This window comes from Callorhinus ursinus, unplaced genomic scaffold (assembly GCF_003265705.2).
Source record: "Callorhinus ursinus isolate GAN/ISIS: 27379988/994484 unplaced genomic scaffold, GSC_fseal_2.0 scaffold14, whole genome shotgun sequence".
NCBI lineage: Eukaryota > Metazoa > Chordata > Mammalia > Carnivora > Otariidae > Callorhinus > Callorhinus ursinus.
In genome coordinates, this window is record NW_027397076.1 from 37,787,277 (window position 1) to 37,804,916 (window position 17,640).

At 38.8% G+C, this 17,640-nt stretch overlaps 1 protein-coding gene across 5 annotated transcripts in view; it reads left to right on the forward strand.

Moving 5' to 3' along the window:
* GRIP1 (glutamate receptor interacting protein 1) overlaps positions 1-17,640 on the forward strand; it is a 661,959-nt gene that overhangs the window by 396,356 nt on the left and 247,963 nt on the right. Inside the window, exon 1 of one of the 5 annotated variants that reach the window (XM_073900695.1) lies at positions 2,581-2,687. The exons of the other annotated variants lie outside the window; for them this stretch is intronic. Within the exon in view, the coding sequence (XP_073756796.1) occupies positions 2,633-2,687 (55 nt within the window). The 5' untranslated portion in view covers positions 2,581-2,632. Of the gene's footprint in view, positions 1-2,580; positions 2,688-17,640 lie in introns of those variants that run through there. 5 annotated transcript variants of the gene reach the window in all.

Genomic DNA, 17,640 nt, shown 5'->3' on the forward strand with positions numbered 1-17,640 from the left:
CTGAGAAATGTAGGTTACTTGGCCCAATGGTAGCTTATGTTAGGAGACTGTGGTCCAGTTGCCTTGGCTTCTTGGGACCTTTGTCCTACCAGCCAGTAAATTGTGAGATAGAAAAGTTTGCCTGCTGGAAACCATTTGGCCAGCATTAGAGTCCAGGATGTAGGCTAGACTGGAATCAGGTGAAGAGAGGAGGAAGGGCTTTGGATAAGAAGGCAGAGCTGGGAATGGCTCCTAGGGAACTCTCTAAGGACCAGAGAGGCCAAAAATGGAAGGAGGTGGGGACACATTGCAGATTCCTTCATTTCCTAGAAAGGGTTCACTCCAGGTTGGTTCTATTTCTGTAAGATTCCTGGAGCTGAGCCTGAGCTGGCTAATAGGGTATATATGGATTGGCAGCCATAATTTCCAGAGAGAAAAAAAAAAATTCCCCTAGTTTGAGCCTTCAGGAACCTTTTGAAGGGCTCCAGGGTGGTTTTTTTTTTTTTTCTACTGCCAGGAAAATAGGATATTTTAGTAGTTCTGAGGATCTTTCCTAGGACCAAAAAGACAAAGCATTGAAAAAAGAATTGGGCATTCTAGTAAAAGAGGAAATATTTGATCAGAAGCAAATTAGATCTGAGTAAGCATAATAGCAGGGGAGCAAGAGATTCCTGTATGATTCTGAGTTTTATTTGAATAGACATTAATAAAATGGGCTGGAGTGGTGATATTCCACAGGCAAGATTTTACTAATGCTATTTGACAACTGCATATTGTGATTACCTAGGTTTAAAGAAAGATGTTAAATTTAGGGAAGGGTCTTATAAAGAGCTAACTATAAGTATTTATCTCACTTTAGCTAATAACCCAATTCTCTAGCACTAAGGTACATTTCTATTAAAGCAAAAAAATATCAAGGAGGCTAAAAGATTACTAGGGATGACCTAATAAAGATGAAAATGAGATGGGTTGAAATGCAAAAACAGATTTATGCTAATTGGAACAGTTATAAAAATTCAATTCTGCAATACAATCCATTTAATGTACTTTCCTATTGATTAGTGGTGGCTGACTGCTTTAGCTAGACCATCTTTGGTAAGGGAATTGTGTTCTTTTCAAAAACCTTTAAAATAGATGCTTACAATATTCAACTACTTTTTACACAAATTATTTTTCTATTAGACCCCAAATAGAAAGCATATGCATTTCAGTATCAGCAGACTGAAATTGTTTGACTTAATATGGAATTTATGAATGAAGAAGAGAAAGCTCTATCACTAAATGTGGATTATTGGAAGTTATTTTAGACACCAGCTTGAAATGTTTTTTTACAGCCTTAGAGTAGAGAATAAGACTGTATGAATAATTCATTTAGTCCTAGAAATACTAATCAAATAGTTTGGACAGTGATATGTCTTTTCATTTTGACTAATTGCTGATATATTTTTTTTTTAAGTTCCTGGCCAACTGTGATTTTTTTGGAGGGGTTCTGAATGTTTGTATTAACTCCTATGGGAGATTCTTGGATTTTGATGAAATTCCATACCAAATGTTAGTTTGTATTGACTATATGGTGAGTAGGCTACTGTAAGCAAATGAAGAACTGTGCTCCGCCTTCTTGTCATTTTGTGAATGGATTGTGAAGGGTTTGTTAATTTCCTCTTCACTCCACTGGAGCAGATACTCACAAATATCTGCAATGTCACAAGACTGTTTTATTTGCATATTGAGAAGAATGGTTTGGGGGAGGGTTGTTTGGGAAATAGGATAATAAAGTACCTTAAAAATAGAAGTACTTGGCCTTGTTTGCATTTATTCCTGGTATCTTTAGAAACAGTCTTGACTGTGTTGCTTTCCAGCCAAGTTTTTGTGTTGTTGTTTTTTGGGGGTTTTTTGGAAAGGGTAATTAAAGGGGCTGGGACTCCATCTATCTGATGGTCTGCCTTGCCCGAGCCCTTTCCCTTAGCCCTTCCTGCATTTCATCTCCAAACCTAGACTGCCTTGGCCCTCAGAGATTTGCAAAGTGCCAAATAGGTCTTTCTGACTCTGTTATAGGGCCGTTGCCCTTCTATTTTGTCCTGAATCCCAAAGATAAACTGCCTCCCTCCTTTGCCTTCCATTCTTGTTGAGAAAACATAGTATATGATCTATGCATTTCTTTGTAAAGTAAGAGTGCAAGCATTTCACTAACGTTTCTAGTTAAATGAGACCCATAAAGCACACTGACTTGACGCTGAGATGGAAGGGAGTGGGGGTAGCTGAATCGGCTGGAATACATAGCCCTTTGCCTAAAACTGAATGCATTGCTCAGTGCTTAGTATTAGATTTATGGAATGGCTCCTCTCCCAGCGTTGTCCCTGCTTTCCACAATTCGGTGCTTTTGTTGCTATTGAAAGAGCCTTACTTTCTGAGCCATTGTGATTGTGCAGGGGGAGGAGGCTGTGGCGGGCTGGGGTGGTAGTAGTAGTGAATGACACAGCTTTGCCAGATGACATGTAGCGGACCTCTGCATCAGCCAAGAGGAATTAAGCTTTGTCACTCCCCACTGGGACTACCTTTCTCCTGGTATGTGCGCAAGGAATTCATATGCTGCTGCTGCAAGCACCAGAGCAGAGCCCTGGGTACACTTGGCCACAGAAGGCAGTGAGCAAGAATGATAGCTGTCTCTTTTAAATGCCGTTGTCAAATTCTGAGACGACTTACTAAAGGTACCGTGATTTCCTTGTTATTCACTCTGCGAGTCTGTTGCAGTAGCCTATAAACACAGTTTAATGGTTTTTACTTTCAAATATGACCGCCTTTACAATTTATTGTCAGGCAACAAAGAACTCAGTGAAATATGTATAGATATATATGTACAGGTAGAGTCGGCTTTGCTTTTCGTCCTTACATCCTGGTTGTGTTCATGCTGAAATTAGGAAGAAACCTGGCTTGGGGGGGGGGGTTGTTTTTTTGTTTGTTTGTGTTTCTTTTCTTTTCTTAACGACTTCATTCATTGCTGAAAAGAAAATGTGTTGGGGTCCGGTGCTGAACTTATTATGAGAAACCGTCATTTTGCATACTGATTAACTGGTCAAGAGGGGTCAAGTGCATGTTATCATCCTTTGCATGATACGTGTACTAAATGCAGTTGGCAGCTTCAGGACTCACACAGCTGGTGAATCCACAGAATCATTGTTTATTCTATTAATTTCAAACATCTCATGCGCTTTCTCCAAGGACAGCTTTATTTATTTTTTTATGTGTTAGAATTGCATTTTCAGAAATGCAGGTAATTTAAAACGCTTTGGTCCTAGGTGATATTTGAAGAAGTTTATTTGAAAGTGAAAATCATTCCTCTGTATCTTAATCATCAAGAATTACTGGCTTGAGATTGTCTCTCTTAGAACTCTAAAATAGTAATTAAATCTCTCTGTATCATTTAAATTATGCTTTTCTTTGAAATCTCTCTATCTGTGCCATCTCATTTTACTTTGTGTGCATTCGCGGTTCCAAAGTTAGTGAAAGCTTAAAAATTCTGCCTTAGCTACGTATAGATATGTGAGCCCTCTTGCCTTCTTTCCTTTAGATAGGATCTTCTTTAAAGAGAATTTATTATTAAAAAAAAAAACTTCACTCATTTGTGTACCTGCAAATGTCTTTCTTTTTTAGCCTGTAATATAGAGTACTGTCAAGTAATTAATGGGTGTAATTATGCTCTAGAAGCTCTGAACCTATAAATATGTTAATGGATGCTATTTCTATCAGTTTAGCTTGACATATCAGAGTTCTTTGATCACCAGCAGTGCAGCTAAAAATGCAATTAATATTTTATTTGGCAGAAGAATGAGCACAAAGCAAATAGTGAGAAATAGATCTTGAGTCAATAACAGGAAAGAGAATAAATACTATAGCCCAACTTACCGAATGCATTTGCAAGTTGTTTGGATAGCAGAGCAAGTCTTTTAAAAGGTACTTTGGGGAAAAATATAGGAAAGACTATCCATTTTCAATTAGGCTGTTAGCATGGGGTAGTAAATTCTGTTTTCACTGTATCCTCTGCAATTGGTATAAATGTACAATTTCTGTTTATGAACCACTATTAAAAGACTATCCTTTATGTTATGGTTTTGGCTAAGACTTTTGAAGAAAGGACTCTTATTCTGAAAAGTTCTTTTCTTAGCTGATTTTAGCATTTACCTATCTTGATGTTGAGAAGTTGATGCTCTTCTTACATTATAATCATGGAACAATAATTTTTACTCCTGTGTATCAGAAATTCTTTTATAAGTCCTACATACTAGAATGAGAGTGGAGCCAAGCAATGTTATTACAAACATTTTTTTTAACTTTTACCAGTTTTCCGAGTCTTCTGGAAGCAGTAGTCCCCTGCAGTGAAAGGAGATTTAAATGTTTACTAAGGCAGTTGCTAAAAATCTAGATAAGTGAAGAAAGCATTGATGCTTTCTTTGTAGTTGCCATTTCACTTTTCCCCCCAAAATCTTTGTATCTGCTGTTTTCTATTTGGTACTTAGCTTTAAGACTGCCAATTGACGACTAAAATAAAATCTATATACGGAAACATTTTACATAATTTGACTCTTCTGCGTGTCTGACTGGATGTCGAGACACTGGCGGGGACGTGCCTGAGCGGTGCGGCGCCTCACCTTGCCGTCCACTCGTAGTTCTGTCAAACCAGGTTCAAGGCTCACCAGTGCTACCTGTCGTTCATTGAGTTCTTTGAACCCCACCCCTACCTGTGGTGCTGTTTTTCTTAGACTGTTACAATAAAACCAAGGAATAGAAGTAATTGCAATCTTTTTTTTTTTTTTTAAGATTTTATTTATTTATTTGACAGAGAGAGACACAACGAGAGAGGGAACACAAGCAGGGGGAGTGGGAGAGGGAGAAGCAGGCTTCCCGCGGAGCAGGGAGCCCGATGCGGGGCTCGATCCCAGGGCCCTGGGATCATGACCTGAGCCGAAGGCAGACGCTTAACGACTGAGCCACCCAGGCGCCACCTCTATGCCATTTGTTGTGTTTTTTTTTTAATAGGATTTTTTTTTAAAGATTTTATTTATTTATTTGAGAGAGAGAGAATGAGAAATAGCACGAGAGGGAAGAGGGTCAAAGGGAGAAGCAGACTCCCTGCTGAGCAGGGAGCCCGATGTGGGACTCGATCCCAGGACCCTGGGATCATGACCTGAGCCGAAGGCAGCCGCTTAACTGACTGAGCCACCCAGGCACCCCAGTAATTGCAATCTTAATGCTCCTTCTTTGGGCTTTTTTGGGGGGGTGCGGAGATGGCGGGTGGATTGCACTGGGGTGAAGTCCCCTTCTTTGCTGCCTCACCCTCCTCATCACAGAATTCCCACACCCTCAACCTCCACCCCCCAAACCACGTGCATATCTTACACTCGCTGAGGACTGCAGCTAATACACTTTCTCCAGATACTTAGCACAGTGCCTTTGTGGAGTAGGCTCAGAGTAATGTTTGGTAAAATGAATAGGATTTGCATAGTTGAAATTGGTAGGACTTTTGAATTATCCAGGAGCTCTTAGCAAATGTTTCAAGTTCCTCACTAGGCTCCTGGCCTCGTGAACCTTATCCAGATCTTGGGCAGGGGGAGGAAAGATGAGCTTCATGTTTCTGGAACTACCTTGCTATTTGTGGTTGATGTCACCCACGAGTAGTATGGCAATTGCAATATCTTTTTTAATCATCTTGAGGAGAAAGGGTGCAAATAAAGGAAAACTATTTTCTACACATACCTACACTTTTTGTAGCTGACTTGTGTTTTTAGCCTCTTCATCCATCTTTCTATTGTCCATTTAACAAATATCTGTTGAGTACCTACTGCATGTGCCAGGCACTGCCATTTTTTTGCACTAGAATCCTAGGCTGGGATTTTTATAGGTGTATCGAGCATTTTTTAAGCAATATATATTTTTAACGATAAATAAGTAGTTCTTTACTTGAGAATAATTGTCAAGGATCATCCCACACAGAGGCATGGCCCACAGTATTATGGCAGCGCGTGCTTTAGGTGAACTTAACACTTCTCAGATTTGGGAATTGAGTCTTCTTTTCTTATTAAGGCTTCAAGCAACTTTCAATTGGTTGGCCCTCTTGGTCCCCTACAAAGGTAGAACCAGAAGAAAATAACCTTAACTTGAGAGGCCTGCCCCTATCATTAGGATAGGAACTTTGAGCCCCTCAGAGACCAAACTCTGTCGAAAGCATTCTTTTCCACTTAGCGTTGAAATCTAGAGAAGAGATGCTGTCTTCTGCCACTACGCCTGTCCTCTCCTTCAGAATGAGACTGTCTACTGTCTACTGGCCTTGGTGCCAAATTCAAAAATAACATTTTCTCAGCTTTCTAGCCACATCTGACAGAGGAATTTTCCTGAGCGAGTAAAGCCTCCCTACCTTGGCGCCTACCTTCACAGCTGCTACCTCTGAGAGTTCTGCTTTCTCCGCCAGGGGCTACAGTCCTCACGAGAAGTGAATCCATTCTCTGAGAAGGGACTGTATTTTCACAGCTTCGACAGGCTTTGTGCATTCTCTCCTGTCATGGTTTCATCATTTCTTTCTCCTTGAGACTGGTTGGCCTCAGGTGCGCAGCCTCACTTCCTGTAATGGTAGCCGGTGTGACTCTCCTCCCTCCTCAGGGGCCACTGTTTGGGGTCCACAGACCTGAACTTTCATGCCCCGCTGACAATGGCATTTTCCTTTCACAGGCTTCACTCTGTCTACCAAAGCCAACATCAGCCAATAAATACTTACGGACATTCCACAGGGAGCGGGGCTCTGGTCACCCTTTGTGTTTTGTCGTCATTCACTTTGTCTTCCTGTCTTCTCTCGGCCGGCTCAAAACTCGTGTCCAAAATTCTCTGCCTTCATTTTACTGCAGATTGCAAAATCATAGCTGGCCTCAGGGTCATTTTATTTCCTACCTGCCTTCCCTTCCTCTCTCTTCCCAGACACACATGTGGCCTAGAATTAGAATTAACTGTCTCTGCCCCTGTCCCATTAGCTTACTATACAGGCAGCCCTGTTGACCTGCATCCCAATGGGGTATCCGAGTGAGACGTTTGTGGCTGGCATCCAACTGCTCCCTGCTCTGCCTCTTTCTCCTTCCTGATTTCTCCTCCCAACCTTAGTATCCTTTCTGCTTTTCCGATGCCTGAACATTCATGGGCATTACTTTAGCCACTGACACTGAGCAGGACTAAAAGGCTTTGTTCCTATCATACTCGCATTCTCTTCCTTTCAGTCTTTGCTCCGTACACTTCCCCTAATCACAGACTTACCGTGCTTGAAAGGGAAGGTCAGCCATTAATCTAGGACTTGTCTCCTGAGAACTGAAACTCAACTCTCTTAGACAGCCAGCAATCTCATTCTTAATTCTCCCCAACACGAACAATCTCACAACGTGTCTGACAGTCTTCCAAAGGATTATTCAAGTGACCTCTGAGTCCCTCTAAACTCTGAGATTCTTTGACACTCATGCCACGTTTAATTTTTTTTCCTATTCAGAAATTCGTTTCCCGTATGCAATCTCAGTCAACTGCAACAATACATTTAATTTTTTTGTCTTGACGGAAGAGGAAAAATACTTCTTAGCCCTTCCCTTTCTGCTACATCCTTTTAACCTGAGGAACTCACCGGGCTCATGGCATTGTTCTAGACATGATTGCTCCTCTTCTGATAGACTCAGATTTTCTGTTTAGGTCCCTCTGCACTTGCCCATCTGTCTGTGTCTGTTCTTCCAGCTTCTCCAGCGTTCTCCTCTAATGGTTCCTCATCCACTCCGTGATGTGATTCAGAATTGATTATCATCTAGGTTGAGAATGCCCTCTCTCTGCTGGACCTCGTTCCCCTGTCTCCCCATCCTCATTCCTTTCGCGAGCCCTCGCTGGCCTCCTCTGTCAGACCCTGCCATCTGGAACAGTTCGGCTGTATCTCTCCACCTCATTAACTTTCCATCCCTTTTCAAACCTCACCTGAAAACATATCCTTTCTCCTTTGCCTCTACCACTTCATTTCATCCTATCAAAGCTGGTTTATCATTTCAACCTATAAACTTTTAAAAAATACCCCATGCACTTAAAAGTTGTTCCACAAAATACAATTGCTTGTTTTGTTGGAGTTTGAGCTGTTGCTAGAGCACGGACATATTTCTCCCACAAATACAGAGCTGTGTCTGAAAGGGAGAATTCTGCAACCAGATCTCCGGTGTGTCTTGCCGTTCTCCCTCAGGTGCTACTAGGGGTGGTGATTGTGATGGAATTCTTCCTGTGCTCCTGGTCCAGTGCTCTGGAGTGTCTACATTGAACAGTGACTTGTACCACATTACTTCGAGTGGCCTCAACCTTTTCTTTTGTAACCTGGCTAGACTTCTCATAGTTGCAGGTTTATTTCCCCTCCCCCCCACCTTCTGCATAAGAATTGCATACTAGAAACGCTTTCTCTCCTTGCGGGAGGCACCTGTCCTACTGAGGGACTATTTGGCTATTCCTCACATAACCTCCAGTGAACAGAAAGGAGTCCATACCCTTCTGATGTAATTGTGGCTGATCAGGAAGGAAAAGCTGGTTTGTGGCTGGGAAAAGGAAGGCCAATTTAGGATAATCATTCTTTTTTTTTTTTTTTTTTAGCTGGAGAACTTTACTTTTTATTCTTGTAGTTTTATACTAGGAAGTCAACATTTAATTTAGTAATCCATTGTTCACAATTTATTAAAAGATTGAGTCCTCAAATTGTACATCAATATCCTATGACTCCACATTTTATAACTCTCCTTCAAATCCGAAGAAAATGATTACTTTAAGTTCCACAGACAGCACAGTCCCACTGACATAACATTTAGTCCAAAGTCCTACGCTCGTGAGAATTAAGAATAGCCAGTGTCAAACTGGCCTGAAACCTGATTGTGTTCCTGGCTCAGGATACCTGTAGTAAATTTGTAAATCCACACTAAGACACAAAAACAAACTAGGGTGTGTATGCCATATAAAAAACTTTTCACAATAGAGTAAAAATTAACATTAAAATGTCACCAAATTTTAATAATATTATGGTGTTTTATAGGATAGTCATTCTAATGTGTTAACTTGTATATTTTGGGAAAATGAGACTCGATGTTTCATTTTTGCCACCACATTTTTCTAGAGTAGGAAGAGGGGATGGGAACCATATACCTGTCCATCTAGACTATTAGAGAGAACCAACTAGGGCAATGCATCTCTAATCCCTTAGCATTCCATACAGTTTAGGGGAAATAGAACTGACTTGGAAGTAAGAAAATACATGATCTTGTCCCAGCTCTTCTTTTTTTTACCTGTGTGGCAGAAAAAAAGAACGAACTCCCTCATTGAATCTCAGTTTCTCCATCTATACGTTAAAAATCATATGTGAAGACTTTTATATCGCTTATGCTCATGTTAGCAATAATAAAATAATTTAATTTTAATTTACTACTGCAGTTGATTTATTCAAAATTTTGTATCTTAGTAAATTCCATAGAAAACATATTTCTAGTAATCTCGCACTATTTGAGAGAAGACAACATACGGTATTCTGAAAATTTCTAGGAATATAAGGGAGCAGTCAATGTTTAGATGCTTCTTTCACTTTTTCTCTCTTTTATTAAGTCTCTTGGCACCATTTTGCAAATATACATGAGAATTATGTTTTAAACTAAAAATTAATAATCTATGCCTTGTGAATCTACAGAAGAAAATCTTTTTGCGTAATTTCTTTTGTAATTACTTTATTAAAGTTTCAATACCACATATATTCGAAAGAAAAGCCATAAGCCAGATGTTTATTACATTTAGCTTCTTGAAGACTGTTACTTCACCTTTCAAACGGAGACACTTTGACCTTGCCATTATAAAAGCAATAAAAACAAAATGGTCTCATATTTCTTAGTCAATGGTGACCACCTAAGGTCAGACAAATCTTTTGGGCAATGAGAAAATGGGAAAACACTTCTTATTGAAATAATCCAAACTCAATTGTTGAAAAGCACAATTATTAAAATTTGTACCAAGGAATTTTCTGTTTGATTTTCAAAACAAAACTGAATTCATTTCAAAATAAGGTAAAATCTAATGTCACTAAAGATATGTTGCCCGTGTTACAGTGGAAACCTTGGGGAGGGGACAGGTTGATTTACAACTTATTCTACGTGCTTTTTAGTAAGAGTTGAAGTTTTATTGTATGTGCAATACATACTTTTGCCCCTCCGTTTTCTCCTTAAAATTTTACCCGTTTGTGCATGTTAGCACACAGCTGTGGTAGGAAAATTTACTGTCGATAGTATTCTGTTAATGTGGATTACCATAATAATTAGCATATCTCCCTAGTTTGTTTCCAAATTTTTGCTCTAATGAATGGTGGTGTTGAGCATCTTTAAAGAATTTCTTTTGTGTTCTAAATTGTTGCCTTAGTGTATTTTCACTTTAAAGTCTCCTGATACATATTTCCTGAAAAATGTGTTTAGGACACATACCCATTTTCTCCAAGGCTTTCTTAAGCTAACAAAGGTGGCAGAAAGAAAAACAATGAGGGAAGGAGCATTTGGATGCCGTAATATCCAAAAAAGCAAAGCAAGGACGGTATTTCAAAAAGGGGACAGAGAGCAGCCTTCAGTGAGAAAGAGAGAGAAAGAAACGGGCATTTGCTTTTCTAAGTGGGTCATTGCTGACCTCTGAGAGAAGTTTCAGCGGAATAGTGATGTCCACAGCCAGATGATAAGGCTGTGAGTGCAGACCACTCTTGTAAGGTGGACAGTAGAGGTGAGGCCAGCTGAGCAGTAGCCCCTAGGAGGAGAGGGTGGGGCCACAGGGAATAGGGAAGGGTATTATGGAATAGGAGAGATCTGAGCATGTTTTTCGAGGTCTCGAGGAAAGAGCCAGCAGAGAGATGAACTTCAAGATACAGAGCAGACAAGGGATGATTCCTGGAGCCAGGGAAGGCAGGGCGAGATTGGGGAGAACGGAATGCAGATAGAGGATGCAGATGGATGCCAGGGTGGGCAAACAGAGGGACATCCTATCACAGATATGGGGAAGCATAGCAAGAAAGATTTTGAGGTAGGCATTAAGGAAATTAACCTAACCTGACTTTCTTAGTAAATGGGAAGGAGATTCTAAAAACTCATATTCTTAAGAGCTCCTAATCCGGGGGTTTCTAAATTTGTCTCTGCATTGGAATCACCTGGAGAGCTTAAAAAAATAGTGACACCTGCATCAACCCCAGAGATTGTGATTTAATTGACTGAGGGTGGGTCTATGTGTTGGAATTTTTTTAAATGTTCCGGGTGATTGTATTGTGCAAATGAGTTTGGGAGCCGGTGACGGGCAGCTTCATAGAGACTCCAAACTGGTCCTTGGGAATCAGACGTGTTTGGGCCAGAGACAAGCCCAGGAATTTTATTCAATTGCTGGGTGGGAGAAATTGAACAGATTAGCCTTCCTGTGACTTTGTAGGCAGAGCCCATCTGAGAGTGGAAATGGAGCCAAAAGAAAGAGACGCTAGGTCCCAGTGTCATTACTTGAGCCTCTGGTCAAGAACTACCTTAAGTGAGCTTGAGCTCTACCCCTAGACTTCTTTAGTGACATTAGCTGATAGTTTTTCCCCAACATCTAAACTAAACTAGAGGCAGGTTTTCTGTCAGTTGCAATCAAAGAAGCCTGATATGGGTTATAACATATTTGAGTATATACATTTTGATAAGAGTTTTTATTTTTTTTATTTTTTTATTTATTTTAAATGAGTATTTCAGACCACTAATCCTCAGGGTCTTTCTTTTTTTTTTTTTTAAAGATTTTATTTATTTATTTGAGAGAGAGAATGAGAGATAGAGAGCACGAGAGGGAAGAGGGTCAGAGGGAGAAGCAGACTCCCCGCCGAGCAGGGAGCCCGATGTGGGACTCGATCCGGGGTCTCCAGGATCATGACCTGAGCCGGAGGCAGTCGCTTAACCAACTGAGCCACCCAGGCGCCCCTGATAAGAGTTTTTAAACTATAGCTTAAAAATGACAGTTGACTCAACCACTTGTGGACTGCTGGAGCACTCATATTCCATAGAACACCATCGTAATCTCAGCAAATCTTGGCCCCCCCAGCTCTGTGTTGAGTAATGAGCACCACTGCTAACTTACGATTTTCGCTGGGTCATTCTGTTTAGTGAGCCACTGATAAGTGCCCCCCTCCCCTGCCACTGTCCCCTTGGTGATCCACATGTCCCAGTAGGGGTGGAAAGGAAGGGTTCATTTCCATGTTATTTTCCCGTCCTTATGTTCCAGGAACTGAGGGCCATCTGATGCCTCCCACCTTCTCCCTGCTAAGCAGAAGGTGATTGTTTAATGAGAGGCTACTTTAAAAAAGCAGGGTTGTAAAGTTGTGTTGCTTTGGCTATATGGAGTGCACGGTTTTTCTGGGCATCAACAGCTCTTCTTACTACTCCCTCTTCCCTTTTGTTACCTTTCTCCTTCCAATTCTAATGGACATAAACCCAGTTTATGAAGGGTTCCACCCTCATTTGTATCCTGCGGCATGTCTGTAGCCCCATCCCCCAGTTGCGGGTAGTGCTTTGCTGGGGCCAGCTCGTACTGGCTTAAGAACCGATAGCTAATTTTTCAAAAGTTTTGTGAGCCGGTTGTGAAGCACATCTACTACTAAACATTATTTTATATAAACTTACTAAATAAATTATATTAAAAACAAAGGCAATAAATACTCAAAATTCATCACTTTCTAATTATTATCTAGTTATTACTTTGCTACATTGTATTACTTGTACTCTTAAAGTATGGTGTATCAGTATGGCAAAAATACTATATAATGGTGTGCTACTGCACATCAGCTTGAAACTGGCCATGGTTTGAGTATTTACACCTTAGAAATTGGCAAAGCTACGCCCCAGAAATCCGGTTGTTAAACATTTACCAACACACCATTGGATAGATACCTCTGCTCTTTGTGTTCATAAAATCTGTATAGTTGTCTTTCATTATGCTTTCTAAATGGGATAGTGATTATATGTTAATCTGTATACAACCATCAGACTATAAATTCTTTGAAGTGAATATGTAATGCTTTACTGATCATTTTATCACCGGCAAGTACACAGTGTTTGGTGCAAAGAAACTGCCATATTAAATGGATAATGTTAGTTTCTAACGATCTCCTGGATTAATCAATCTTACATGTTTACTTTGGACTTGAAATATTTCAGATAACCCCTTTCCTTACACCAGAGCTCTTAATTTTTTAAAAAATATTTTTTCACATTTTCATATTACATCAGGAAGTAAGCCCCAGGACTATTCCAAGGAGGTTCAGCATTCTCTCACACCTGCTCATTTCCCAATTTCCCTTTTAACAAGAGGGGTGTTCCATGCCCTCCTCCTTTCCCTCCTCCGCCTGAAGCCTGCTTAGGGCAGTCTAGGGGAAGATACTGGCAGGAGTCCAGGAATAGCACCCGGGAGCTGGAGGCTGAAGGACAAACTGTTGTTAAATTCTGCATGACAAAATTCCCAATTGAATTCAGTCTGGGAAATATCTAGGACCCCACAGAGTTTCTGTGTAGGACTACTTAAATAAATATTCACTAAAGGAAAAAGTTGACAAAATAAAGGCATATATTTGAAGAAAGTAGATATATAGGAAGAAGATCAATGAGAAAGACACAACAGCAACCTAAAAAGACATGAGCAGAAGAAAAAGAGAGAGAAATTATGATGAAATTATTGATGTAAATTCCTGAAACTAAAGATTATTTTCAGATTGAAAGGGCCCATTGAGCCCTAAGCAGGATGACTGTAAAAAGATCTAAACAAATTCTCTTAAAATCCTAGGACATTATGAAAAATAGAAGATCCTAAGAGCTTATCAAGAGAAATAAAAACAGGTTTCCTATAAAGGAATGAGAATTGACTTGGTATCAGACTTTTTATAACACTAGATCCTAGAAAAAAATTTGGTGCTTTCAAAGTTCTGAAATGGGATGCATTTAAACCCTGAACTATTAATCAAAGGTGAGCATAAAATAAAGACATCTTTAGACATGCAATGATTCAGGCAATTTATATCTAACATGCACTTTTAGAAAAAACTACCTGAGGGTATAATTAAGGAAAAAAATTATATATATATAATTAAATTATACATATTAATATATAATGTATATACAAATATATATTTTATATAATATATATTATAAATTATATATAGTTAATATAATCACTAAATTATATATATATATATATATAATCTAGGAAAGAGGAAAAATGTAGAAGTCAAGAAGCAGTGGATTTAAGAGTACAGTGAAAAGATATCCCAGAATGGCAGTTATGTAGTAGGGAGCAGTCATTCCAAATCAGAGCATATGACCAGAGTCAGGGCCTGAAGAATAATATCTTCCAAAGACATGGATGTCTTATAACAATTAATGAATAATTTGAGTAAAATTAATGATGAAGGAGAGATATAAGTATTCTTTTGTCAACAGGAAAAAGAAAGGCACTTAGAAACCCTAAGAAGTATAAAAGCTGGACAAAAAGTAAAAATTCAAATATGAAGCGATATAAAGTATGTCATGTTTTTGAACAATTGTTGGAAAATGAACTTGACCTTTACACTTGGAAAATTCTCCATTGAGTAGTATAGATCTCGTGACAGAATTGCATATCCTGCTTTGGGAATTCTATCATATTATTTTTTTTGCTGTGAATAATATTTATATGATCATAATTTTGTAATTGTCATTTATTGGATTTTTAATTTTTATAGCCTATCTATACGGAGAAAATATAAAACTAAGTTATAATTAAAGAAGAGAATGTAAGTGTTATAAACTTTTATAATATAAAGATAATTATATACCTGATAAGCTTGGAGGTTTATGAAAGAAACTACAGGGCTGCTAACGTTCTCAATTTTTGTAGAATATATATTAAGGTACTATGTGAAGTTGACATATTAAGAAGAAAAGACCACAGTTAAAAAGACTAGTACGATCAAATGTTGGCCTGGATGTTGAAACTTTTATACACTTCTCATGGAAGTATCATTTGGAACTACTACTTCTGGAAAACCATTACATACACGTATCATATAACTCAGCAATTACATTGCTAGCTTTGTTTATCTGTTTGTTTTAGAGAGAGAGAGTGTGTGCAAGAGAGCAGGGGGTGGGGCAGAGGGAGAGGAAGAGAACCCCAAACAGACTCCTCGCTGAGCATAGAGCCCAAAGTGGGGCTCAATCCCAGGACCCTGAGATCGTGACCTGAGCCAAAATCAGGAGTTGTGCAGGTTAACCAACTAAGCCATCCAGGCACCTCTACACTGCTAGTTTTATACCGAAGAAAAATGCATAATATATGACTCAGAAATTTGTATAAGAACAGTCATTGCAACACTATTCCTACTAACATGAGACTGGAAACAACTCAAATGTCCCTTAACAGATGAATGGATAAATACATTATGGTATTTAATGGCATACTGTATGGAATTAAAAAGAATGCACTACTGCTACATGCAATGAAATGAATGAATATCACAAGCATAAATGTTGAGTGAAAAGAGCTAAACACAAGTACAAAAACATTCCAAACCATCTGTGAGGACAGAAATCAAGATGATGGTGGAGACAGATAGGGGACTTACGGATGCTGGGACTGGTCTATTTCTCTGAGCCATGGTTCCATGGGTGTGTTTACTTTGTGAAAACTCATCTAGCTGTTCCTTTTAATTGGTGCACTTTCTGTGTGCGTGCTATACTCCAATAAAAAAACTTATTTTAAAAAACCAAAGTGTTAAGCACATTATTTACATTTCATAAACATGAGTTACCAAAGAAGTAGGGATAACTACTAAGATAGAGAGGAAGAGAAGGAAAAGGGAAGACTGTGCAAGTGAAACAAAGTTCTCTCTTTCACAGATGACATTGACAAATACTGCTTAAAATTGACAAGTGAAGAAATGGTAACATTTACTTTGGTGTTTTCAGAAATGTGGAGACTGGAACAGTAAAAAAATAATGTTTCCTATTGAGGAATGGGATCAAGGGTGAGAAATAATGGAGGAGGGAAACGTTTACTTTTCATCTTTTACTCTTCTTTACTATTAACATTAAAAAGAGAAAGACAAAAAACAAAGCTAATATTGTTATTAATAACAACTACCATTTATTTCATGCTTACCATTATTGAAATACTGAAGCAGATATACCACATAACTGATTTCAATTAAATTTCATACTTGATACTCTTCACCACATTTATTAGGGTGGAATTTGTTAAACAGTTATAAGCTAAACATCAAGATACCCAATTATAACACAAAAAACATAAAACATTATTCAGAAGGAAGAATTTTAGCAACCCAAAATATGTTCTTATATTAAGGCACATTTACATTTGAGCTCCCTATCAGTCAAGGGGAAAAAATAAGTTTTTGTTGTGTTTATAAATCTCACTGCCCATTAAAAAATTTGGAGAGATAATTAATACCTGGCAACAAATTCTAGCACAAATGCACATTATAAATGTTTATCTAATGTATATGAGATGCCATAATTATGTTATGGCAAAAAGATAGAAAAGTTACTTTAAGAAACTCTTTCAAATACTGGGACTCCTGGGTGGCTCAATTGGTTAAGCGTCTGACTCAGTTTTGGCTCAGGTCCTGATCAAGCCCCCCATCCCGCTCCACACTCAGTGGGAGTCTGCTTGAATATTCTCTCCCTCTGCCCCTTGCCCTGTTTGCTCTTATGCTTGCACTCATGCTCTCTCTCTCAAATAAATAAATAAATCTTTAAAAAAACAAACAAACAAAAACTCTTTCCTTTACTGACTCACTGTAAAACCTAAAGTCATGATATTCTAACGCAGAGAAGTCATTTATCAGGAAATGCTTGTAGTAGAATCCAGACATATTGATTTCTGGAGCATTTCCCAACCTTTGTTCTTCAGAAAACTAATTATGCTAGATGTTAATAGTTACTCCATCAAAAATGGGTTCAAGAAATGGAAAATGCAACAAACTGTCATCTCCCTTTTGTAGATTCAAAACTATATTAGCATATTAAAGATCCTTAGAAGTCCAATAAGAAATAAAGCTAATTAATTTTGCTTAACCCAGTACTTTCCCAATTTATTTGATGATGGGACCTTTTTTCTTTTCTTTTTTTTTTTGGGGGGGGGCCTTTTTTCAATTAATACTAAAACTGCAGAAACCAGATTTTGGGAAACATAGTTCACCTCAATACAGACTGAAGCATAGCCAACAGAGAAGCCCCAGTCATTAGTAAATCCTTAGACAGTAGCTTTCAAAACTAGTTGTTTCAAATATCATCTTGGCAAATACTGAAAGGTGAATTTTCTAAGAATAGCTTCAAGTGCCAGTATTCTCTGGTATTGTTTATAAAATTAGACTCACGTGATTTACAGTTTAGAAGTACAGAAAGCATAGTTTGTGTCCTGTTACAAAAACTCAGGAGTCTGGCATATTCTATGCTAGATATGAACCTCCCACTTTCACACAAAAATAACTACAGGGATGACTGCTTCTAGATTAAATTCCCTCACCCCACCCCTGACACCTCCACAGTGCAGAGCTTCTGCACTTTCAACCTGTCAAATCATTTCAAGGCAATTCTATGT